Source organism: Nuphar pumila, chromosome 4 (assembly GCF_984573655.1).
Source record: "Nuphar pumila chromosome 4, dmNupPumi1.hap1.1, whole genome shotgun sequence".
Classification (NCBI taxonomy): Eukaryota; Viridiplantae; Streptophyta; class Magnoliopsida; order Nymphaeales; family Nymphaeaceae; genus Nuphar; species Nuphar pumila.
The window spans coordinates 8,010,781-8,038,185 of record NC_143252.1 but is presented as its reverse complement, the minus strand read 5'-3'; the positions used below and the strand labels follow the sequence as shown (position 1 = coordinate 8,038,185).

General features: G+C 39.2%; 1 protein-coding gene and 2 non-coding genes across 7 annotated transcripts in view; 2 read left to right on the top strand and 1 right to left on the bottom strand.

Annotated features, from left to right (window-relative positions):
- Positions 1-2,042: 2,042 nt before the first annotated feature.
- TRNAP-UGG (transfer RNA proline (anticodon UGG)) lies at positions 2,043-2,114 on the top strand. Its single transcript has one exon. It is a non-coding gene; the product is annotated as a tRNA-Pro (tRNA).
- A 443-nt stretch (positions 2,115-2,557) lies between these two features.
- On the bottom strand, positions 2,558-2,629 carry TRNAP-AGG (transfer RNA proline (anticodon AGG)). Its single transcript has one exon. It is a non-coding gene; the product is annotated as a tRNA-Pro (tRNA).
- A 65-nt stretch (positions 2,630-2,694) lies between these two features.
- The window catches only part of LOC149839243 (uncharacterized), a 42,451-nt gene continuing 17,740 nt past the window's right edge, over positions 2,695-27,405 (top strand). For 2 of the 5 annotated variants that reach the window (XM_090002398.1, XM_090002396.1), the window contains exons 1-6: positions 2,695-3,030; positions 7,051-7,533; positions 9,189-9,310; positions 9,401-11,587; positions 11,744-12,013; positions 12,156-12,236. In XM_090002398.1, coding sequence (XP_089858524.1) covers positions 2,946-3,030; positions 7,051-7,533; positions 9,189-9,310; positions 9,401-11,587; positions 11,744-12,013; positions 12,156-12,236 — 3,228 coding nt within the window. In that variant the 5' untranslated portion in view covers positions 2,695-2,945. Of the gene's footprint in view, positions 3,031-7,050; positions 7,534-9,188; positions 9,311-9,400; positions 11,588-11,743; positions 12,014-12,155; positions 12,237-27,405 lie in introns of those variants that run through there. The other 3 variants (XM_090002400.1, XM_090002399.1, XM_090002401.1) reach the window with 3 other exon arrangements.

Here is a 27,405-nt window from a genome sequence, read left to right as displayed (position 1 = left end):
ATCTCTGTGACAGATACTGGTGATATTTTCAAAATATTACGAAAACACGATAGTTTAGCAGGTGTTATCGTGGTTTATTGAAAGTATTGTGCTTTTATCATTAAAATGACATAATTGTAGTTTTATTGCATTTCCTATGCTTTGATGGGAAAATTCTAGGGAAAGAAAGACTGTGTTAGTATTCATATGTTTTTAGTGCTTATTTTGCAGTTTTTCAATATCCAAATTTATTTGCTTTGCTGAGATTTGCAGACAAAAATACAAGAAAACTAAAAGTTGAAAATCACAGGAAAAAGGTCATGGACAGAAAATTTGCTGTTTCAAATGTTTATCACTATGGTTCTAGGAGAACCACCTAAAAAGGTGAGAATTGGGCTGAGTAAGTTATTTCCTGTGGAGGGTAATGAAAGTCTGTATTAAGGGTGGACAGTCCAGCTTGTCTTAGTATTAAAAAAATGGATTTCTCAATCAGAACGTATAGATGCATTCACGATAGCTTATTTGATAAGAGTCTTACCATGGATCATATTTTTTTGGATGTAAAAATACAATTTTTGAAGTCATAAAATTCTGATACATTGTAAGCCGTTGATCTTTGAGGGTCTTAACAAATCTACATGCACATCACAGTTGTTATAAAATTTTGATACATTGTGAGCCATGGATCTTTGAGGATCTTAACAAACCTACATGAACATCACAGTCGCCTCAACCAAAGCTTGTTTTAATGAGTGCAGTCCACATCGGGAGGGTTTGATGAACAAAAGAACTCCAAAATGATGAAAAATAGCAGTTTCTATTGGGTGGGTGTAGTCACACCCGGATCATCCTATTGCTAACGAGTTAAAGGTAGTGTTGCCCTGATCTGATCACAAGTGTTACCAAAGGTCCAGATTTGAACTTGTCTTTAGACTCCATCAAGCTAAAAAATGATGCAGGACTGGTTAAAATGGGTTCAAGTTGGTTCATTTGTGTGTGTGTGTCTATATATATATCTATATATATATATATATATATATATATATATATATATATATATATATATATATATATATATATATATATATATATATATATATATATACATCCGTGCGAAATGAAATATGCTAAATGAGTTTTTCAGGTTTTTCTCATTTTATTTTTAAATTCTGACCTTACATACGTGATCTATGTACTTATATAGCGATCAGCTTTTTGAAGTGTTTGATCCCAACACATGGGTGAGTAAGGTTTGAAAGATTAACGGTCCAAAATCTTGGTAAATTTTTTAGGCTTCAAATATCAAAAAACAGGTGATCTAGGTGTAGATTTCTAGTAAATTGACCATGACCAACACATTTATGGGGTCAGAACCGTTAAAAAACACGGAAAAAGTAGAAAAACCAATGTAACATGTTTCATTTATTATGGATGCATTACCACACATATATATATATATATATATATATATATATATATATATATATATATATATATATATATATATATATATATATATATATATATATATATATATATTATTGACGAAGTTTCCCCCCGAAGTGAGGGTAATCTTCGGGTGGGGTCACAGACACCCAAGCCTTTACGGAGCCCACCAGTTAAAGTCAAATTATACAGGCAATTAAGGTCCAATCTTAGGGTAACTCTAGTGTAGATTCATGCTTGGGCAGGTGTGGTCATATGAATCTGGTTGAATTTCCAACATAATTGGATGCAACTATGTCTAAAAGAACTTTCACGTGGATGTAGTGGATCTCAATCAGATAACTGGTTGGTTGTGCTTGTGGTGAATGAACACCTTAACCAAGTCGGGATCCAGTCAGCAATCGGACCTTGTGGTGAATGAATACCCCAACTAAGTCTGGATCCAGTTAGCAATCGGATCTTGTTGAACCTGCCCAATATCTGAGTAGTTGGAAATAGGTTGGGCAAATATCCATTACGGCTCCTGCATGTCTTCCATGGTTCTCGGGTTGTCCGAGGAAGACCCCCATTAAAAGTAGGTAAAAATATAATTTATAAGGATGTCTATCTCAATAAATGGGCATTTGGTCTAGTGGTATGATTCTCGCTTTGGGTGCGAGAGGTCCCGAGTTCGATTCTCGGAATGCCCCCTTTTACTGTTCTTTTATTTCTTTTTTAATATTTTGTGACCGAACGTGCTCTCGAGAGGCAATTTCTTTTTCATTCGTTTGCATAATTTATTTCTTTTCTAGTTTTTGAGTAAAAGCCTTTGATTATTCCTCACGATTGATGGTTTGTCCAACCTCTCCTAGATTGAGTTATGATCAAAACTCTAAAATTCAAAACCAGCCTCGTCTCTAAATGGCATTTGTGTTCAATTTGTTAACTAGGGACAGGTGGTCAACTTTCAAGTATTTAGTCAAATGCCAAAATTTGGAAAAACAAAAAAAAGGGAAAGAAAAATAGGTCCAAATGGCACTTGTGATCAATTTGTTAATCAGGGGTAGGTGGCCAACTTTCAAGTATTTATTTAAATGCCAAAAATAGAGAAAAAAGGAAAAAAAAAAGAGGGCGATGAAAAAGTAAAAGAAAGGGGGCATTCCGAGAATTGAACTCGGGACCTCTCGCACCCTAAGCGAGAATCATACCACTAGACCAAATGCCCGATTGCGCTGACATGAACTGTGACTATTTTACTTGTACAGTGTTAATCCTTCACGTTTCCCTCCGCCGCCTCCCCTTCAAAACCCTCTCTGTCTCCGTTTCTTTCTTCCTGTTCCCTCGCATCACCATTCTGCTCAACTGTTGCGGTCTAGGGTTCCGAATCCCTCGCCCCATCGATCCCCCAACATCGTTCATGCGGAGTTTTTCGTGATCATCATCGTCTTCTTCTTGGGTCTTTTCTGTTCTCCCTTTCTATCCGTCCCCCTTCTGATGAAAATAGAAAAGGAAACTTCGTGTTTTCATCGGTTGGATTCCACATGGGTCGTCGAGCTAAGCCCCGAGTCTATGATCAAAAGCAACAAGATTCTACACGGATTGTCGAATACGATTCTCAACTGCCCGGTATCGTTCTCTCTACCCTCTTTCCTGTTTTCGTTTTCGATTCGATTGTTTTTTGGGCTTTTGAGATTCTTGGTGCGGTGAATGTAAGTTTCCGGATAGTTGGTAGGGAAATTTATGCCTTACTGTCTCAATTGTGATTCCAAATTGTGCCAGTCACTTGTTCCGATACTCAAATTGTTAGATTTCTCTTCTAAGTTGGGTGATTTCGACATGTACGTAGCTTTTCGGGTTATTTGTCGTTTGGATTCGTATGCTTGTTGCACGTTGTCATTCTTGGTACCGAAATCATCTTCTGGATAGAGTTTCTGTGGATGTTTCTTTAGTTGGTTAACATGGTGAAGCAGTGGATGGTGTTTTTTATTTCTCTAGGGATTTTTTGGATGAACCCACTTATCCGGAAAAGTGGGAAAAGCTGCAAATAGTTGCATTTTCCTGTGTAATGCTCCCTAAATTTCCAAATTTTCTGCAAGAATGGATGCGTCCCAATGCACCTTTACATGTGCATTCACTCACTAAATTGACAAAGTCATCTCCTATCTTCGCCTTAGATTGTGGATGGCTGAGTGGATTGTGTTTTGCTTCTTCTCTAGTTTCTTCTCATGCTATAAATCAAAGAAGCCAGTGTCCAGGTGACCATTTTCTGAAGCAGAGTATTGTTTCCATTGCAACTTGGGCGGTTTTGGATGCCATTTGCGAGATCTTATTTGTGTGTAATCTATGAGGTTGTGCCCTTTTCGGGCCATCTTTAAGCAAGAAACGAGGATGAATTCTGGAAAGAAAACAAGAAACATCATTCCTTCTTCTCATCCTTAATTTTTCCCTGTTGCTGATTCTAATGTGCTGTTTAAGTTGGAATCAGACTATTTTCTTGTCCAATGCCAATGGAAAATAAGGTATTTTTAGTTCATGATTTCAGTTGGTTTTCCAGTCCAACAATGTCTCTAGGATCATTCTCATTTGTGATCGCATCAGTCTTACGATAACATAATGATTTCTGGTCATTCTTGTTTGTGATGTTCCAGTCTGGTAGTGTCATCGTGATTCCTGGACCATTTTATGATCACAAGCCTAGCAAGTGATAGTGAACCATTCAAGGATGGGGAAGAAGACTAAGAGAGGAAGTTGCGGGTATGGGGCTTAATGTAACAGTATGGCAAGATGACCTTGCAAATGCATAGATGAAAATTGTAGATGACAATGATGGCAATTAGGGATGCATAATTTGCAGATTAATGGAAGCTAAATTTCCCGTTTAGCTATACCGATGTTGGTATTTCTTGCGTTCCGTGTTTCGTGTTTTGATCTAATTGACAGAGATGCCAGGTAAATGACTAGTGGGTCATTCACTTAGGTGTACATGTGAATAACACTATTGATTAGGTGTAACTGTAAGCTTAAATTTGTGCTGACAGGTTAGATGTAGAATTGAAATTCCTAAAAGTTTTCCTAATTCTTTGATTTAAGTGTCAAGATTGGCCCTTTAAATTATTGAGCTCCCAATGAAAAAGATGGTGTAATGTCTTGTAATAAACTCCTTCATGTTCTTTTTAGTTATTTTCTGCTTGAAACTAAGCGGGGAAATGAGATGAGTTGCTCACAGCTCGGCTCATGTTCGGCTTGTAAAGAGCTCATTCGAGCACATAAAAAGACTCGACAAGCCAAGCATGAACAATGAGTGTTCAGCTCGGCTCGGCTCATATAGGCTTGTTAACCAGTAATAAATATATTTACATATATTAAACACTTCAATCAGTAATAAAGACTGTAGGTGGTTGAAGTGTTTGTCTTGCAAGCAGTAAACAATGTATTTATTTTGTAAACAAGACTGTTTGTGCTTGGCTCAGTAGGTTTAGACTTAGAGTCCCGTTTCTATTATTTTCAATTTAAAAAATGTACTTTTTTATTAACGAGCTAGCTTGAGTTTGGCTTGTTTAACTTGGGCTCACCATGAGCTCGAGCTTGGCTCCGCTCACGACAAGGATGAGCTGAGCTTGAACACCTTTAGTTTGGCTTGTTTACCAGCTCTGCATGAAACAAAATGTCTTTGATGGTGCATGTGGATCCAAAAGTAATGTGGCTATGACATAAAAGGCTTGTTAAGATTTTATTCATGGATCCATATCATTAGTCTATAAGATATGCTTTAATATTGACCATAATTGAAATATACTGTACTTGAATAAGCAAATTCGTTGTTTTCTTTCATTTTTGATGGGGAAATATATTTTCAATGACATCATCATCAAGGTGCAACAACATTCATCGCCGAAGCATAAGTTTTGGGTCTAAACCAAGGGAACTTCTGTAGAGTCTTGCATTTGCCTGTTACAAATAATAACTAATGATAATATTGTGTTCGAATTTGGTAGTTGTGTTTGTTCACAATTAATAAAGCATCTATATGTGATATCTAAAATGCAATTTCATTCTAGAGATTTATTGTACAAAGCATTATGGAAGTGGTTACTATAATGAAGTATCTTGGAATATAAATACAAAGTTTTAAACACAATTACAAGTCCACCAAGGGACAACACAAAGGCACTACACATGCTAGAGGCTTGCAGGTTTTTATGTTGTTGTCGGGTTTAGACACTGCCAACACTTTATCTCCTCCTCCTTTTGTCATACCAAGTCGAGTCTCTTCTTGGCAAACCTCGGCAACGACATTTTCAAGAGGTAAGGGAGACGATCTATGAATAAGAGAAGACCACACTTATTCATATTCGGGGCATAAGCCATGTAGAAATTGAAAAAATGTTCTTTCTCCATTTTCTCCCATCTCAATTCAACATCTTCAATAGCAATCCATTTGGGTTCAAGAAGTGCCAACTTCTCCTATAGAGGGGATAAGGCACTGAAGAAGTCTCAAACAATCATGTCCCCTTGCTTGGTTGTTCTAATTTTCTTTTGCAAGAAATATTATTATGCAAGAACCTTTTGGGTATACATGCCTTTTATAAACGACCAAGCTTCATTAGCCTTTCTAAACTTAGCAATGTTGGCACATATTTTGATATCAACATTGTTCATAAACCATGTGAAAATTTTTGCATGATTACTCTCTCAATCTTCTACTTTGGATTGGTAATTACAAATGGCTTTGGCATGTTCATCTCATTCAAGAGCTTTAACTTGGTCTCCTTTATTCTTGGTGAGCACCAATTGAGGCTTGTGAATAATGCTCATTACATATCCTCCCAGCTTCTTTCCTTTAAGATTGTTCTCCATAGCAGAGGCCCACATCATGTAGTTTGTGCCATTAAGTTTGAAGGAGAAATCTATCTTGTAATCATGCTCCATGTTGAAAGAGAGAAGAAAGAGAGAGAGAAAAAGAGGTAGATGAGGAAGAACACGTCCACTGCAAGTACCACGAACACACAAACGCTTGATGATGATTCTCCACAAGTCCAAGAGCACTGTGACTCTGATACCATGTATGAAGTATGTAAAAATATAAATACAAAGTGCACAAACACAATTACAAGTCTACCAAGGGACAACACAAAGGCACTACAAAAACACAAAGTGCATACAAAAGACTTCAAAGAGTCAAAATATAAACACAAGAACATAAAAAATATTATCTTTATTGAGGAATAATGCTTAAAAAAACATGCATAGAATGGGGACAAGTAGCCTCTATTTATACACAAAAAGCACAAGGCTTAAGGCAATTGGGAGCACCCATACTATAATTAATTATAGCCATTGGGAGTGCTCCCAAAGACTCTATAGTCATTTGACCATAGAGCCCTTATGAAAGAAAAAAAAGACAAAATAAAATTTTAAAAATGACAAAACTGTCCCTACTGGACAGACCTAATTACAAATGTAAAATGATAAAAATGCCCCTGACGGCATTACCTATTACAGTACATAACATTATATATATATATATATATATATATATATATATATATATATATATATATATATATATATATATATATATATATATATATTAACAGCTACATGTGGCATTTTTAAACTCAGCATTTTATCTCTTTGTCTTACCAGGTGAAAATTTTGAAAATGGAAAAATAAGCAATACTAAGCTAGTTCTGACGGATCAAATCTCTGATGATGTACTTCTGTCTGGAACCAATTTAATGGATGACACCCAATTGGTGGATGAGGAAACCCAATTGGTAGACGATCCAAATTTGCATGCTTATACTAATATGGAGTGTGACACAGAGGTCAGGACTCAGTTAGTGGATGAATATGAAAAAGAAAATGGTTTAGACAGTGACACTGATGGGACAGAAATAATTGGAGCAGTAAGTGATGACGATGGGTCATCTGATTGGCGGAATTTTTCTTGCCAAGATGAACGCTTTGATCCATTTCATTCTAAAAGGCATGTCACACAGGACACAGGGGGCATGGGTTCAGTTGATTTTAATGAGAAAGTTGCAACTGCTTTTAGGTGCTTGAGTGAACATGCAGAGAACTTTGTCATTGACTCAGATGCTTCAACTGATGACAAGAACAATTTGGGTATGTTTTTCCTTTTACTCTCTCTCTCTCTCTCTCATGATCATCATCATCATCACCACCATTGTCATTCAACTTCCACCTGACAAATGGATTTATAGATTTATAGAGAGAAACTATAGAAGGAATGAACTTCTCTTTGTGTGCTTTTAAATGTCCAAATATGTTTTCATCAACATCATCCTATTCTTCATTTTCAGAGTCCTGAACTGAGATACAGGAGAAGGATCAAGAGAGTTTACTAACTAAGTCGTAGGAGAAATGATCCGGGCAGGCGATATTGCGATTAAAATGAGCAATTTTAGCAAAACTATGTTACAGCCCATGTCACATAAGTGCAGGTGCGGATACGGGTGCAGATGCAACGATGCGGCACTTTAAAAAACTTGGGTGCGGGGAGGGTTTATATATATATATATATATATATATATATATATATATATATATATATATATATATATATATATATATATAAACCTATGTCACGCGGGTGCGGGTGCAGGTGCGACACGGGTGCGGCACAATTTTAAAAATTTTGGACACGGGGACTCGGCTATATATATATATAAAATATATATATATATATATATAATAATATATCCTGTGTGCATATATGTGGATATTGTCCTTTAAAGTTTGGCACCAGGATGAGTGTTTTTATAAACTTTGCAAATTGTACTTTTGCCCTTGCAGAAAGGGGGGTCCGAGGGCTCCCCCTGGCGTGGGTCCAATTTTTTTCTGGGGCTTATGTTTGAGACTCATGCTATATATATTTATTTTAAAAAAACATATAAAAAGATCATTTTTTTTAACCCTAAAAATGGACAATTTTTTGTCTCAGTCAACATTGACCGAGTCCAAAAAAGGACGGACTCGGCCTGGACTCGTTGACCGAGTCTGACTCGGCGTTGACCGAGTTCGGGCCGTGTCCGAAGCCACACCAGTGTCGGGGCGTGTCGACTCGGGTGCGGCGCCTCCCTAGCCGAGTCTGTGTGACATAGATATTAACAGTTTTAAGGTAACACTACGTGTATGTGTGTGCATATATATATTTATATATATAATATAGATAAAACTGGACTTGGTTAGGGTTAACTGAATATACTTTTGAACATAAATGGACCTCAGTGTGGTTCACTTCACCTGATACAAAGGAAGCCATGTCCAAGTGTCGCACCTGCATGGGTGTGGGTGTGGTGCCCTGTTAGAAGAGTCCGTGTTACATAGGTTACAGCAGGAACAACAAAGATAACAAGTATTTGGTAGTTTAACATGAACAATTTTAGCATAAGTAGAGGGGAATGGCGAGGATGGCATGTATTTGGTAGTTGACAAGTTGCAGTCTATGAATAATGTAGAAAAATGGAAATTAATTCAGAAATAGAATGGCTACAGTTGCTTAAGATATTTTAGTGGTAGTCATAACCACAGCTAAATCTGCTGGGCTGGTGAAAGAGATGTATTTTTTGGTTGCTTTTGTTAGATATTTCCTCTGTCGATTGTGCCTAATTGTTTTACTGATACTTTCTTCTAATCAATGGGAATTCAGTTTTGGTTGGCATCTGTTACTTGCCGTGATTATGTGCTCATGGCTAGTAAGGTTCAGCCATTCCTTTTCTCAATGATCTAAATGACATTTTGTTGTCTTTTAAACTCAGGGTCTGCACAAGGAAACTCTGCTTCTGTTCATACTGCACCATTGCCGAAACCTCCAAATAAAACTGAAACTGAGTCAGGTTCTGATCTGCATGCCACTCAAGCTGGGTTGAAGCAGAAAAAGGTTATTATTATTTTTTTTTGAAAACTAATAAACGCAATTTATGCCACAATCGGGCCCCTGAAATGATGGTTACATTTATGTAACATGCAGGTATGGAAAGAATGTAAAAGTGAGGAGAAAGCTGAGAACCCTAAGGCGATAAAAAATTTCAGTGAGGATATGGAAAATCCATCATTATTTGATGAGATTGTTAAAAACAGTGAGGATGTAGACTCACCTAAAGTACATAAAGGCGAGCATTGTTCAGGGTTAAGCTACATTTGCTCACAGGAACCTAGTGAACTTTCACAAGCCAATGCACTAGGAATTGTAGATAAATTATTGGATGTTGATGGTACAGAGCTCTTTTTAGACATTGGGCCTAGAAGAAGTGTTGAAGTGAAATTCGCATCTGTCTCAGGAGCAAAGGGGCCTCAGAGTTTGGCTAGAAAGCAAGACCTAAAAAATCTAGTGGAGAGCATAGGTACTTTTGATTGGATTGATAGCCATGAGGATGAGGGAGGGGGTGATTTCTTTACTAAAAGAAGGGAAGCTTTTTTTGGCAATGGCCATGGGAGAAAATCTTTCACAGAACCTTGTAAATCAAGGAAACTTATTGCCAGAAAAGCTGAAAGCTTGGCTAAAAAATTTTTGGAGAACCAGAAAAGACTATCTCAAGACCATGAACGTAGATTGGATTTCAGTCGCTCAGATTCACAAATAGGCTTGTTTGGTTCTATAAACCTTCACATTGAGCAGGCAGATAAAGCTAATGTTAAGAAAAAACTGTTCAGCAATTTGAATGAACAAGAACATGCAGGAAAATTAGAGCAACCACCAGAGCCTGGAAGAGATAGCAGCACAAGAATTGGTATTTATGATGTTGGTATTGATACACAAGTGGCTGCTGAGGCTATGCAAGCTTTGGGTTGTGGGTCCCCTGTTAATAAAGTTGATGAAGATGTTCTTCCCATAAGTCGAAAGGCTGATAATGGCTGTACTGGTTGTTCAGCAAAGAGGAAACCTATACTGCGTGGCATCAAGGTAGGTAGGGAACAACACGGTTCTGCTACAAAACACTTAAGGAGATCAAGGGATAAACTTGTGCAGAAGAAATCAAGAATGAAAACATTTGCAAAGGAAATCCAGAATGCTTCTGCCAGGGGAAAGAAACATGTCAGCATGAAGTCCTCTGAATTTCTAAAAAGCGGAAAAGGGGAAGATTCAGATGAGACTTGGATAAAAAAGACTGATAATGTTTATGGTTCATCAAGATCAGTTATGGATCTAGGTAGGTTGATTGAACCAGTGGCACATCGTACCAGGAATTCTATAGAAAAGAATAAGTCTCGGAATTTATTCAGCAACTACAAATGTGGGATAATTGATCAAATGGGTAGAACTCTGAGACAAACCAGGAACTCTTTGACTGTTGATGCATCAAAGAGAAAAAGACAAGTTTCTGCTTCTACTTCGCCATCACGGTGCATGCCAAGTGATTCGTTCATTACCATGAACAGAGCGGGAAAAGGTACTGAAGAAAAAAAGCAACCTTCTTCACAAAAGAAAAGAGCAAAGATTTGCAATAACATAAGTTCTGTGTATCCAGAACGGGTAGCAATTGAACAAATGACATTTGGTATCACAGATACTGTTAAAGCAAGAAAACGATCAGCTGCTGCTAGTGTTTCATTGCCACCAAAGTTAGATCAAAAGTCATGTTGCCTGAATGGAACAGGAGTTTCAGATGGTGATGTTGGCAAATCATCTTTGCCTTGTGATGGAGAGATTTCCGTTAACAAAAGATGTTCATCTGGACGTTCTCATTCACGTGCTTCTACATTGAAGAAGCCCAAGAAAGACTTGATCTGCCAAAAAGACTTCAGACTTGATACTGTACATGTGGATAAATGCCATCCAACTATTGTGGTGGATGAAAAGACACCATCTAGCTTGCGGACTTCACCCAAACCCAAATCTCCTTCTCTCGGTAGCATGAATACTGCAAAAGCATTGGAAAGGAACACTGTTCAAATGAGTTCCTTGGTTTGTGCTACACCTATAAAAAATGTTAATGCAGTGTTGCCTGTCCATGCGGTGAATGGTGCCGACATACAATCTTACAAGAGGATCTCCTCAATGTCCCCTCTCAGAAGGGAATTGATCAGATTGGATGCCATTGACCCAGAACTATCACCTGTTCTGAAAGATGCTGCCCGAAAAAAGAGAGATATTGCTAGCGTCCGTGTTCTCTTTAGCCATCATTTGGGTGAGGATGTCATCAAGCAGCAGAATAAGGTCTGTTCTATTCTTTTTTCCTTGATTGTATTTTGTGTAGGAAAAATCACCATCAGATTCACTATTGATTTTGGACTTTATGCCGTTTTTTTTATCTGTTGTACTTGGACATCGTTGTCTATGTGTTTTATTTATTTATTTATTTTGTCTTGTTAGATCTTGGCTCGCTTAGGAATTTCTACCGCATCATCTTCTTTTAATGCCACACACTTCGTGACAGATAAGTTTGTGCGTACAAGGAACATGTTAGAATCAATAGCTCTTGGTAAACCTGTAGTAACACCCTCATGGCTTGAGAGCTGTGGTCAAGCTTGTTGCTTTATCGATGAGAAAAAGTATATACTACGCGATGCAAAGAAGGAACGAGAGATTGGTTTCAGCATGCCTTCTTCATTGGCTCGTGCAAAACAAAAACCTCTCTTGCAGGTAAGAATCGGTGCAACCTAACAGTTTTAATGTATTTAGTTGGTCCGATTAATTTGTATGGGCGTTATTTCAAGAGAAATTTCTCTCTCCTCTGATCTCTAGCAAGCTGGTGTTGCTTATTCCATGATGTATCTCGATGCAGGATTGTAGAGTATTGGTTACACAGAATGTAAAACCCAGTAAACAGCTGCTAATTGATTTAGTTAAGGCAGCTCATGGTCTGGTAAGGTTTTATGCTGTTATTCTCTTTCTCTGTTATTTACTTGAGGACCTTCTTGGTGGTTTACTGATATAGTTTAAAAACTAAGTTATGACTCTACGCTATTTAACCTGAAGTTGATACACCAGTCCCTCAACTTCATACAACATCTGTTAATGAGAAATGATAATGTGTGTGTGTGTGTGTGTGTGTGTGTGTGTGTGTGTGTGTGAGAGAGAGAGAGAGAGAGAGAGAGAGAGAGAGAGAGAGAGAGAGAGAGCAGGCCCAGAACATTGATGCAGCTCAGGCCCAGGCATCACAGACCCAACAGCACGCAGATGTTGTTTTGGGTCCGGGTCCGGACCCAAGACCCGGATCCAGCTGAAGCTCTTTAAATAAGCTGCCTAGGGTTTCGTGAAAGATAGAGATTGAAAAGATTTCAGCGCAGCCTTTTTGTTTCAGCCTTTTTTCTGCTTTAGTTTTCCCTGCTATTGTTTTCTTTCAGCTGCACATCCTTTATGGTTTGGTTTTTTGTCATTTTGTGTTTGAGTTCTTTTCTTTTTCTCAGCCTGAATATGTTATTATCTTCTGTCAGTCTTTGTTTCCATTCCCTATAGCCGCTTCATTCGGTGGACATTATTAATTGATTCTTCATTCAGTTATATATTGGGCTCTACCCCCTTTTGTTTTGTTCCGAGCGTCTCTCTTCTTGTTTCACGTGTTCTGCATACGACAGGATCCCGCGGTGTATTGGTCCCTCCTCACGCTGTAGCTACAGGTTAACGTGTCCTGATTGATTCATCCGATATGTGTATCGCACGACTGGAGCAGTCATGGTTCTCGTTGATTCCACATTGAAGCGTCTCGTTGCAGCAGTAGTTGTCAGGTTTTTTTTTTGTCGTAACGTGGATCCTCCATTTTGGAGCAACAAAATTAACGCTTCCCCACAACATCAAAGTACCTATTATCGTGAACATCACAACCTCTCTGCTTCAAAAAGGTATCAGAGCCCAGCCCCTCCTCCTTCGTCAACGTCATGATGCAAGAAGCGAGGAACGGTCCTATGAGCAGAAAGGCGCAAGAGGAGATCATGAAGCAGTTACTCAACAAGCTGACGGAGATGCAGGAAGATATGCTATGCTTAGAAAAGGAGGTAGTCGGTCTGTCGAGGTGCATGGATGGGGTGATGCGCTTGAATCCAAGGTGGATGCGCACGCAGTGAAATTGAACCAGTTAGGTGCGCGTGCGATTAACCCTATTGATACTACCGTCGTCGATTCAACCCTGATGACGCTCTAGCACACGACGCGACAAGAAGGCGTTGAGGAAACCTTGCACAGGGATGTGGTACCTTCCCTCCATCTCGAATCAGTAGCGACCCCGGGTCGCCCATGTTCGGGTACCCTTCAACCGAACCGCCAAGGGGCGCAGCGGGTCCGGGCAACTGCGTCGCAGGTCGGGCCTGAGTTGCAGGACCACAACGTTACGCTGGGTCCTGCCCCAAGCATGGGCTCGTGGCCTCACACCATGGGGATCACGCCACAGTGTGGGTCGGACCTGCAGGGCCCCGGCGTCACACTGGGCCTTGTTGGGGACCCGGGTACCTCTATCCGACCCGGGAAGGCAGTAACCTTCCCTCTTGAACCCGTGCGTGGGAGGGAAGGCAGTAACCTTCCCCCTTGAACCCGTGCGTGGGACTATAAGGTAGCAAACCCACAAGTGGGAGCAGGGGGACCCGTGTGGACAGGTCTGGATGCAATTGTGGTTGTTAATGTTCATCTTGGCGGCATTCAAGAAGGCTCTTTGGTATTGAATCAAGCTTCATTACAGCGCGGCATGTTCAGGGTTGAGCATATCAGAAGTTATAAATCTGAAGTTGACGTTGTGAAGGAGACAGGGAAGCATTACAAAATGAAAGGGGCGGTAGATTTTCAAAAAACGCTCTGTGGGTATGGTAGGGTGGCCAACCTTGATGATGATGGATTCTCATTTATTGATGCCAACTTGCAAGCTGGAGATGTGGTCATTGGTAAGTTTGCAGAGTCATGAGCAAATCACAATTTTAAATGGAAGCGCCTATCTTCGGTGTGTCTAATCTATATGCTTACTGTGGAGAAGATCAGTCATCGGAGTTGACTTCTTCCCTACCCGGGGAGAATGATGCAGAGCAGGCCCAGGTATCACAGACCCAACAACACGCAGATGTTGTTTCGAGTTCGGGTCTGGGTCCGGACCCGAGACCCAGATCCAGCTGAAGCCCTTTAAATAAGCTGCCTAGGGTTTCGTGAAAGATAGAGATTGAAAAGATTTCAGCGCAGCCTTTTTGTTTCAGCCTTTTTTCTGCTTTAGTTTTCCCTATTATTGTTTTCTTTCAGCTGCACATCCTTTATGGTTTGGTTTTTTGTCATTTTGTGTTTGAGTTCTTTTCTTTTTGTCAGCTTGAATATTTTATTATCTTTTGTCAGTCTTTGTTTCCATTCCCTATAGCAGCTTCATTCGGTGGACATTATTAATTGATTCTTCATTCAGTTATATATTGGGCTCGACCCCCTTTTGTTTTGTTCCGAGCATCTCTCTTCTTGTTTCACGTGTTCTGCATACGACAGGATCCAGCGGTGTATTGGTCCCTCCTCACGCTGTAGCTACAGGTTAACGTGTCCTGATTGATTCATCCGATATGTGTATTGCACGACTGGAGTAGTCGTGGTTCTCGTTGATTCCACATTGAAGCGTCTCGTTGCAGCAGTAGTTGTCAGGGTTTTTTTTTTGTCGTAACGTGGATCATCCACGTTGGAGCAACAAAATTAACGCTTCCCCACAACATCAAAGTACCTATTATCGTGAACATCACAACCTCTCTGCATCAAAAAGTTTATGAGAAATGTTTTGGCCATTGTTGCCCTGCTTCTGCTTTTATATATTATGAGCTATGTCACCTGGGTACGGGTGCGGGTATGGGTACCGATGGTATGACACGACAATTCAAAAAAATGTGGGTCCGGGAACACAACTAAATATATACTGAAAATATATATTATATATTGAAAATATAATATATAGTATAATATAATATAGGACACGACAAATGAAGTGTCCAGGTACCAGTACTCGTGTCGACATGGGTACGGCACCCTAAGTGCCGGGTTGTGGTAACATAGATTATAAGGTTGTAGTTAAGTTGTATGTATATATATATATAATGATGTAATAGGTAAATACTCATTAGGGTTATTTTGGTCATTTCAGTCCTTGTAATAGGTTGCGCCCATTAGTACTCTTATTTTATTTTATTTTTTGTCATTCTCTGTTTTTATAAGAACTATTTGGTCAAATATCAAATAGAGTTGATGGGTTCTTTTTTTATTAGTCCACATATGACTAGTCAATAGAGTTGTTAGAACAATCCAACAACTGTATATATAGTTATTGGAACAATCCAACAACTCTATTGAGACCCCCAATAGGGGTGAACCCCGTCTTGTTCTTTTATGCTTGTTCTCAAGTACTCTCTTAATAGATTCTTTATATTTTTTATGTTGACTCATGCCCATAAATGGCATTGTGTATGTGATTATATCTTGACTCATAAGTAGTCTCCATTTGTGTATGTTGTAATTGATTATATTTCATTACATGGTATCAGAGCTTCGGTGCTCTTAGGTTGTAACTTGTACGTGAAGATCAAGAGGAGGATCATGAGATTGGTGGAACCTTGGTTCATTGGTTTGTTGCCTCTGGAAGCGCGCTATCAAACTTCTTCAACACTTTTCTTCTTGCAATTTTCTCCTCTTCTTTCCTCTCCTTGTCTATATATCTTTTTCTTCTCCACTATGACTGATAAATAAATTGTAATGGTTGTTCTCATCAAATTTGATGAAAAAAACTGCAATATGTGAGCTGCGGCGCTGAAATGATTATTCTTAGGTAAAGATATGTGGCAGTTTGTTAATGGTTCCGCATTGGAACCACAACCAATTCTCACAATAATGGTTGTTGGAGCCGATGGTGAATCTAAGGAAGAGAACCTTAATGGAGTTGAAAGAGAAAAAACTATGCTTGATTATAAAAAAACCTATAAAGTGTGGGAAGTGGGCCATGTCAAAGTTTTTTCTCTCTTTATGGATAATATACATGAGGAGCCATGATCCAATATTCTTGAATTTGAAAGAGCGGATGAAGCTTAGAAATATATTAGACAAACATATACCCCAAAAAATGTTGCTCACAGGTGGGATCTTAAAGACAAAATACATCAGTGCAAACGAGGAGATAAAACGATGAGGGAATATTGTAGTACCCTCAAAAGACTTTGGGATCAATTAGCTAAGCTTGAGCCTATATGGGAGACACTTAATGGTGCTTAAGAATAGAAAAAATACAAGCATGTGGAACAATTGTTTAAATTTTTTAGAGGTCTTAGACCCGAATTTGAACAAGTTCGGGTCAATATCATTCATAGGAAAAAAACCTTTTCCCTTATATGGGATCTTGGCTTAAGTGTGTATGGAGGAGACAAGGTTGAAATCCATGTCTGATTCTAAGGAGATCAACGCTAATGTTTTGGCCACGCCAAGACCGGGTACCAATACAAATGCTTACAAACCACCACAATTTTCAAAACCTTACTATAGGAGACCTAGATACAATGACAACAAGAGAAGAAATATAATGTCATGATTGTGGAGAGCAGAGATAGATCAAACCTTATTGTCCTAAGCTCAAAAGAAGCGAAGACGAAAAGGTGGCATCCGTGAGATCGTCTCACGAAAAAAGAAGTGGAACCAATGAGGATTAAAATCCATTGGAATCATGTTCTATCAAATCATTGAGGCCCTTCATCCACTAATCAAGAATTCCTCTTCCTCTCTTTCAAAAGTCGCGATCTCTACATCCTCACCTCTCGGTAAGGTTTCTTGGCTTTTAGATTTCGGGGCCTCATTTCGTATGACTCCATATATGTCATTACTTTCCGAATATTGCACTAATTCAATGCAAAATAATATTTTTACTGTTGATGGGTCCTCTCTTAATATAAAGGCATTGAGAATTTCAAAAGTAGTTCAAAATTTTATGTTTCAACAATTTTATTTGTCCCAAAATTGAATTTAAACCTTATCTGTTTCTCAAATTACCGATCATAGGTATAGCATCTCTTTCTCATCTAAGCAATGTTTGATGCAAGATCTTCAGTCCGGGAAGCAAATTGCAGAAGAACATAGAGAATGAGACCTCTACTACATAGATCACCTCTTTCTTTCAAAAGACAATTTTTGTTATAATATTAAAAATGTAAGCATAGTTTTGTGTCATCAAAGACTAGGACATCCTAGTTTATCAAAGTTATCCCATTTACCATATTTGAACAAATTTTATAATGAAATTTTTTATTGTGAGGATTGTGTTCTTGGAAAAATGAAAGCTCTTTTTTTCCCTAAATGGGTCTTCTTTTCTTCTAAATCGTTTGAATTAGTGCACTTGGACACATATGAAGCTTCTCGTATCTTTTCTAAAGGTAGTTACTACAAAGTTGTATATATATATAGTGATGTAATAGGTAAATATCCTTTAGGGGTATTTTGGTAATTTTAGTCCTTGTAATAGACTGTGCCCATTAGGGGCATATTAGTACTTTTATTTTATTCTTTCTTTTCATCCTTTTTTGTTTTTATAGAAACTATTTGGCTAAATACCAAATAGAGTTGTTGGGTTCTTTTTTGACTAGTCAACATAGAGTTGACTAGTCAGTAGAGCTGTTGGAACATTCCAACGATTATATTTATAGCAGTTGGAACAATCCAGTTGCTCTATTGAGGTCTCCCTCTCTTTTGTATGTGTATAAATAAGGGTTTTTATCCCTTTTCATTTTTTAATGCTACTCTTAAGCATTCATGCTCAATAAGATGAATATTTTTATGTTGTGTGTTCTTCTCTTTAGTTCTTTAATGTCTTGAATGCACTTAGTACTTGTGTTGTGCCTTTGTGCTCTTGTATTGTCCCTTAGTTGGACTTATGTATGTGCATGTGCACTTTGTTTTTATGATCTTGTAAGCCCTAAGAGGCCTTTATTTTGTATTTTCACATATTTCATTACAGTTACTCATATAATGTAATTTTTGTTGATGATTATACTAGATTTTTTCGGATATACTTTCTTAGGCACCAGAGTGAAATTTTTTAAATTTTTAAAAAATATCAAAATCCTGTCAAAAATAAATTTAAAACTGAAATATATATCTTCCGCTCCAACTCTGGGAAAAGATTTATGGCAAGTGATTTCAAAACTTATTTTAAAAACAATGGGATTTTACACCAAAGATCATGTGCTCATACACCTCAACGAAATGGATTAGTTGAAAGAAAACATAGGCACTTAATTGTTACCACTAGAACCCTTTTAATTTAAAAAAATGTTCCAAAATATTTTTGGGTTGAAGCTTGTTTGAGTGATGTGTATCCTATTAACAAGCTTTCGTCATCTAAGCTTTAAAATATTTTTTCTTATGAAAAACTCTTTAATATCTCTCTTGATTATCTTAGATTAAGACCTTTTTGATGCAAGTGCTTTGTTTTCACTAACAAAAATGATAAACTCTCTCCTAAAGCTATACCATGTGTATTATTTGAATATGAGAAAATCGAAAAAGGATTTAAATGTTTTGATTTAGAAAAGGACAAACTTTATATCTCATATGTTTATTTTTTTGGAGAATGAAAGTTTCTTTCAAAATGTGCCTAAGTAAAACTCTGAGTATCCTTTTTTATTTGAGATATTACCTCAAAATAGTAATGAGAGATATTATTTAAGAATGTTAATTGTAATGAAGTGCCTCAACTCAATCTCGAGGATGATGAGAATATTGAATCAGAAGAATCTAATGTAATTCAATATAGAAGACGCATAAATGATAGACAACTAAGTACTCTAGAAAATTATTTCACCTTAGAAACTCAATAACTAGGAGTTAGAAGATAAGGTCAGACCTCTAGACTGCCTGATAGGTTTGTTTCATATGAATATTTTTCTCCATAATATCAAGCTTGTCTAGCTAGGTTTTTGTCTTACTTTGAACCTGCCACATATAATCAAGCAAAGGAATAACCTGAATAGATAAAAGCTATGAATGAAGAGTTAGACACTTGAAAAATCTAAGACTTGAGAAATATCTGATTTGCCCAAAGGTAAGAAAACTATAAGTTGTAGATGAGTTTATAAAGTTAAAACTAAGAGTAATAGACCCTAGAAAAGAACATATTCAGGTTAGTTGTCAAGGGTTACACACAAGAATACCAGATATACTATGATGAAACATTTGCACCTATAGCTCGGATGACTTCAGTAAGGATCCTCATAGCTTCTATTGTTGTTAAAGATTGGGTTATTTATCAAATAGATGTAAAAAATAATTTTTTTTAAATAGGGATCTAAAATAAGAAATTTATATAGATACACTTCTTAGATATAAAGCTTCTCCTAGTAAGGTGTTTCGATTAAGAATGGTTCTTTATGATTTAAAACAAGCACCCAAAGCATGGTATGATTGTTTTATCTCTGTTATGCTCAAACTTGGGTTTAAATTTTGCTATACTGACACTGTCATGTTTACTAAGAAATCTGATAGAGATTGTTGTTCTCCTTCTTTATGTTGATGACGTGATCATCACAGGTGAAGACAAACATGGAGTAAAGTATATTAAGTGTATTTTTATAAAATATTTTGAAATGAATGATCTTGGATTTCTTGGATTTTTCCTAAGAATTAAGGTTGCTTATTCTTCTAAGGGATATTTACTTTCTCAAACCAAGTGTACTAATGATATAATTGACACGTCAGACATTATTGACAAAAAAACACTGGATACCACTAAAGTTATTAATGCCAAAATAAGGATTGGATGATCTTACTCTGTATCGCCAAATGATTGATGCCTTAACTTATTTAACTATTACTAAGCCTCATATTGTGCATGTTATTCATACTATTAGCCAATTTCAATATTCTCCCACCACAGTTTACATGAGTGATGTGAAAATGATTATTAGATATTTACAAACTTCTACCTTTAGAGGTCTTTTATTATCTTCATCATATTTTCTTGAGCTAATTGCTTATTTTGACTCAGATTGGGGAGGCGATTCAAATGATCATCGCTCAACTATTGGTTTTTGTGTGTTTTAAGTGATTCTCTAGTGTCGTGGAAATGCAAAGAAAAAAAACCCGAAAGTATCATTATCATTCATTGAAGCTGAGTACCGTGCAAAAACTACTACAACATTAGAGATTGTTCAGTTGCGAAGATTACTTTAAGATATGAGCATGCATATTCAATCACCCACATGGTTATGTTGTGATAATAAAAGTGCCATCTACATAGCCGACCGTCACGTTCCATGAACGCACCAAACATATCAAAATAGATTGCCACTATGTTCGTATAGAGTACCTGAAGAATACCATTATCGTGCCCTATATAGCATCGAAATATCCATTAGCCGACTTCTTTACGAAAAGTTATTCCTTTTCTCAGGTTTTATTTTTTGCTTGACAAACTTTCGGTGATTACATCGTAAGTTTGAGGAGTGTTAAGTTGTATGTGTGTGTATATATAATAGGTAAATATAGGGGTGACAAAACCTGACACGACCCGCCAACCCGCTTCTTAGGCGGGTTCGGGTTTGGCTTAAACGGGTTCGTGTCATAAACGGGTCGACCCGTCTAACCCGTTTATTAAACGGGTCGGGTTCGTGTTAGGGGTATGCCAACCTGGTTGACCCGTTTAATAAATGGGTTAGGCAAGCGGGTCAACCTGTTTACCTGACTCGCCAACCTAACCTGTCGACCCGCTGTGAACACCCCAAATTTTTCAAAGTCTTGTAAAAATGACCCTTTTGCCCCTAACCCCGCTTTCTGAGAAAATCAAGTTATTTCTTCAGATTTTTGGATTAGATTCCACATTGATATATTCAAATTCAACTCCGGGTCTGAAATCAGTGTTTTAAATCCAAATCTGAGCCCCGTTGTCCGATTTCCAAAATAAAAACACGAAAATACCGAAAAATGATTTTAAAAGGCTCGGGCGGCTCATTCGGCACTCTGTTGGATCCTCGGCCCTATATTTCTCAGTTCGAGGTTGTAAACCTCGAATGTGTCTCAAAAATTCGGATCAAAACCCATTTCTGGAGAAATTGTCTCAAAATAGTTTCTAAAATTCTCAGAAAAACTCCTTTTATAAACATTTTACAAAAACATCAAAAAATTAGTTTCAATCTTTGATTTCTTGTGAAAACTTTAGGATTTTACTCTAAAAATACAAAAAAATAGAAAGATAACACCAAAAAAACCAAAAAATGGAAAAATTTTGAGAAAAAAAAAATGAATTAGTTCAAAACTTTAAAATCAAATTTTTGCTAAAAAGCCCTGAGAGCCTCTTTTTGTAAAAACTCAAAAATTAGAGAGGGGTCTTATGCGAAATGCTCTTTTAGGGTTTTCGAAAACCCTTCGTGAATAAGAAAAGGGAAAAGAGAGCCGCCTCTCTTCACTCTCTCTCTCCACCGAAACCCTTGAAACTCCTCTTCTCAAATGGCTTCCTCTCCCCATCGCCCTCCATCTTCGAACCTTCATCCTCAACCCTCAATCCTCAACCGAACCCCTCCCTCTCGAACCTCCTTCTCCCCCTTTAAGAGAAGCACTCGAGGGAACCCTAGGGACATCCATCTTCACCCCGGCACCTTCTTCCTCTCTACACCGCGGATCCCCTCCCCATTTCACCGTCTTCTACTCCACCATCCATCTTCACCCCGGCACCTTCTTCCTCTCTACACCGCGGATCCCCTCCCCATTTCACCGTCTTCTACTCCACCATCGCTCTTCACCCCGACCTTTCCTTCTTCCTCTGCTTCTTTCTTCCTTTTTTTTTTTCTTCTTCTTTTTCCTTTGTTTTGGTTTCTCCCCATTCGGCTGATCATCTCGGCAGCAGAGCTACAGGAAGCCCTACAGTCGAGTGTCGTCTCCATCTAAAAATCCTTGCAGCAGCGGCATCTGGAAAAGGAATCACTCTTATTTCAGAGTTTCAGCAAGAATGGCAAGCGGCTGCCATTGACCCCTCCTTCACGGTACCCTTTTCTACAGGTAAGTAATAGTATCCCGTCTCCCGATTTTCCCGCAAATATTTCAAAAATGGAGGCGAGTTATTTCAAAATATTTTTCAAAATTAAGGTCAAGTGAGACCCGCAAAAGAGTTTTCCTCTTCCCTTCTTTTCTTTCTTTTCTCTTCTCTCTTTCTTTCCGTTCTTTTATCTTTTCTCCCTTCAAAAGGAGGAAAATAAGAGGTTGGAAAGGAAAAGAGAAGGAAGAGAGAGAACATTACGAGAGGAAAAATTTTGCGATGATCACAGAAGTGGCGACCGTGATGGGACCCGTCTCCGTCCGGTCGAATTATGCCTTTTCTTTTGCTTTGATATTATCCAAGTCTTTATTCTATATATGTCAGCTTCATTTCCATGCAAACCTTAGGAGCCTAGACTCTGTCCTAAAGCTGACATCATTGCATATAGGATTTAAGAATGGTTTGGTAGGACCATATTGAGGAGATTATTCCATGCTCACATTAGACTTAGGTCTGAAATACAACCCTCCTCAATTCTAGGGATTGAATGTAAAAACAATGAATGCAAGTGTATGCTTCTCTTCATTTTAATCTATCTCTTTAGGACTTGCATTAGAGCCATCTGATTTCTTGCATGTTGAACATATTTTGAAAACCTCCTTACCTATATTGTCCCGGTCTTCACGTTGCTGGGCTGTCTCACTGAACCATAGTTCGGGAAAGAGCCTCACAACTGGACCACTTATTTGGGTTCGCGCCCCCCTACCACGTACCTAAGGGCCATAGTCCGAGGTATATCGGTAGGTGCTCAAGGATGTTGGGAAGCCATTACCTTAGAACCGGAGAAATATTTCTATGCCACGTACTTCGAGCTTCGGCTTGGGTATATCGGCGTATCTTGATCGGAATCAGATAATTTGGACCTTAGAGTTAGGATTAAGGTCCTACAAGCCATTTTCAATATTGCATTTAGAGTCAGCCATTAGGGAGTGCTGTATGCGCATCCTTGTTTATGCAGCTTTGGTTGTGTGATATTTTATTCTCTCATATATGTGTATCAGACCCTTTTTCAAAAACCCTGGGTGTATTATTCAAAACTTGCCCTTATTTCTAAAAACCCCAGGTGTATATTTCTCTCTACCTACATTTTCTTTTTCTCTTCTAGATCAAATTTTCTTCAAAACCCTGGAAAATTTCTTTAAAATTTTATCAACCTTTTCAGAAATTTCCAGGTTGATTCTTTAAAGAGTCTATCCATAAGTCCTGCATTCTATCTAATTCTCCTTATTTTCTTTGCCCCAGTATCTCTCCGATGGCATCTAAATCTCCCGATACTATCTTTCCTTGGGATCATGTCCTCTATCAAATAAGGGATGGAACCCCAGATCTGCGGGTCATCCAGTCTCGTACTTTCTTCCCACGGTGGTATTATTCTTGGTTCGCCACCTTCTCACGTATGTTCCCAGATCACTTGGATGACTGTGGGTTGGAGATGGCATCAGCAGTAGGCAAGCGAGTCATCAATGGAGCGTTGATTCAGGCCATGGCAGAACGATGGAATCCACGTACCTGCACATTTTGGTTTCCATGGGGAGAGATGACTCTACTGATGGACGAGTTCAACGACATTATGGGATTGCCCGAACCAGATGGTCAGCCAGATGATCCTGTCGAGCAGCAATTTTTGATCAACATCAAAGGGGTAGATGTTCGAGAAGCCTTAGCAAGAGCAACAGGGAGCAGCACCTGGCCTCTCACCGAGATTGGTGAGAATCAGTTCATCGACCTGTTCGAATTATATCAAAAGTACGGAGCCTACAAAGAGGTTGACACTTTGTCCCGAGCAGCGAAGGACAGAATTCAGCACGCTATGATCCTGTGCACAGTGGGGTTAGCCTTTTTCCAAGATGGTCAGAATTTTATAGACATCAGAGTTGCCCAGCTCTTTCGGAGATGGGGAAGCAAGCAGACCCGTCAGCTCTCAGTCTCCATGGCCGCATTAGCCTTCCTTTATAGAGGTTTGGCTCGATTCGCTCTTGGGGAGACCATTCTGGTAGAATGATGCACTTATGCCTTGCAGTCGTGGTTCCTACGCCACGTTCCCTCAAAAGCCAGTTCTTTCAGGTTCAACAGTAAGCAACCAAAGACAGTCATCCAATGCCGAGCTCTGATCGAGAAGCTGCATCAGGAGGAGATCACCTGGGATTTCTTTGACAGAAGAGAGACTGTTCCTCGATACACTTATGCTCGTGACAAACGCTACAAATTGATGGGCCCTTTCTTTTGTGTCGATTATCAGCCGGAACGATGTCTGAGGCAGTTTTCACAGCGGCAGGTCCGTGCCAACACCCGTTTTCCGACAGGCAATGTGTCAGAATTCAACCTGCAGTCGGATCAGTGGTCTGGGGCATATCATGTCGCAAAATATACCTGGAATTCCTTTATTTCTCTGTCTATATTTCCTGGGCCAAATGTATCATCCGAATATCAAGAGTGGTGGCAAACTGTCTGCCCACCCTCTCTTTTTCCTTGAAAGTTACAAATATCAATAAAATTTTAGTTTTTGGCCAAAAATGTTATTTTCTGTATTTTGTTTGTAGCACAAATAAAAGTCACAAAAACTTGAGTGACGACCTAATCCCAGGTAAAAGGGATATTCCTTCCACATTTCTTCAAATCTTATCATGGTTGACAACCTCGCCTAGGTAACAAGGCACATTTCTCTGTTACCATCAAATGGTAACACAATAATCACAAATCGTGCGATGACCCGATCCCGGGTAATGGGATAATCTCTTGAAATTGTCTACCAAATCCCCTCATTTCTTGCTTTCTCTCGAAGAAATTATGATTTTCAAAAAGCTTCTCCATACTCTAACCATTCCCATATTCTGCAGGAAAGCTTTGGCATCTGGAAAATGGTTCAGACAAGGGCTGACAAGAGGGCTGCTCAACAACACAGTGACAACGAGTCAGAGGAGATGAATTCTCCTAGATTGTCCAAAAAGCATGACTCCGGAAATGAAAGCGATGTTGATCCGGCCATGTACCGGGTTTTTCAGAAAATGATGACTAAAATGATGGCCGAGCAGGCTAAGGCGGCTCCAAAGAAGGCGGCTTCTAAGACCAAGGCTAAGAAGAAGCCCATGAAAAAGCCATTCAAGATCAGCAAGCAAAAGGTACAGCGTGACAGTACCTCTGAAGATTCTGAGTCAGCAGAAGAGAATTCTGAAGAAGAGCAGTTGATATACATCCCGAAACATCTGCGGCAGTCCAAGAGGCCGGTAGAGGAGCCGGTGTCAGTGAACATGCCCAAGCATGGGCCCCCTGCAGAAGACTCTATCCAGGCACTGACCAAAATCGTCAAAGACCTGCAGGTCCGGGATAAAGGAAAAAGGGCATACACTAGGCAGGATTTCTACCTTGGTTTGGAAGGAGACATCAATTTGGAGAATCTCCCCCGAAAATTCATTAAATTCGATGGATCCGGAGACCCCAAGGCCCACCTTGCCATGTTCTTCGCAGAATGCGCCCGGTTCAGCGAAGACAACCGTGCCCTCTTCCTCTGTTTTCCCCGCAGTTTGGAGGGAATAGCCGCCAAATGGTATGCCGAGCATGTCAATCCCATCGAGTTAAGGGATTTTGACAAAGTCGTCAATATGTTTGTGGAACGCTTCCTATTCAACACGGAAGCTCTGCCCACCCTGAACCACCTGTGTAACCTGAAACAAGAGCCCAATGAAAAGGCTAGGGATTTTATCCACAAGTGGAGAAGCCTGTGCAACAAAATGAGAAACCCTATCTCTGAGGAGCATGCCCTCCAAGTCATTCTCAACTTCTCCCAGCCCCTAAAAAGCCTCCTCTTCCCATATCCCTCCAAATCGTTTATTGAACTGACGGAGCGAGCAGAATGGCTCGAGATGAGAGTAGAGAACGGGATGTACGAAGGTGTTGCCTTAGCCAAAAATGTGCAAGACCCAAAGAAGAAGGCACACTTCACCTACTCCGCCGAGGTTCCAGGGGATGATCAGGGCAGTAGCAGCAAACAGGGCAGTGGCAGTGGCACGAAGCCCGAGCAGAACAGAGGCAGGAAAGGGAAATTCTTCAAAAACAATGATAAGCCTCTCCCGACCGGTCCTCAACAAAAGGGGGACCTTCAAGAAAAACCTAAACATATAAACTGGAGCAGGGATCGGAAGTTTACTCCCCTCGACCAGCCACTGGAGAAGATTTTGGAATATTTGCTGTCTCACGGGATGGTAAAACTTCCCAAGGTGGCAGATCCACCAGTGCTCATGGGAAGATTTAAGGAACAATACTGCAAATTCCACAGAGCGATGGGCCACGACACTGAGTACTGTTTCGTCCTGAAGCATCTGATTCAGGATTGTATTGATAAAAGCATCCTCATCGAGGATGAAGAAGAGGGCAAAATGGACATTCTGTCCGCCCCATTCCCGAAACATTCAGTGTCAACCGTTTCAGAAGGTTCTTTTCTCCCGCAGAGTCACATACATCCTTGCTCCAGCAAAGAAATAAGTTTGCAGCATCAGGTGATGGTTCTACATCAGAGTCAACCTGCATTTCAGAGAGGGGATATCCTCTCATTTTTAAATATTAGAAACATGTCAGTTGAGAGTGGAAAGATCCAAGTTTTTCCAAAAAGATTTGTGAAAAGGGAAGCCTGCATAGAGGAAGCAGAAACCTCGGAAGCAGCAGAAGAACGGGCCAAAAGCCTTCAGAAGCCCATTACAGCGCTCTCCAATATCTCCATCTTTGAGTTGACTCACGACTCTCCCCAGCATAAAGAAAAACTAGATGATCTATTAAGAAAGATCAAAGTAAAGCCGGGCACCACGCCCGAAGACATGGCGCAGATAGTAAACCAAGCAATGACTAACGCGCCTATTACCTTTTCAGATGAGGACTTGCCTAAGCCTCATTCATTCCACAACAATGCATTGTATATAGTGGTCAGGACCAGGGGCATGACTGTCCCGCACGTACTCATTGATGGGGGCAGCAGTCTGAATATTTGCCCAGAAATGACAGCGAAAGCATTGGGATTAAAGGAGGAAGAATATGTGCC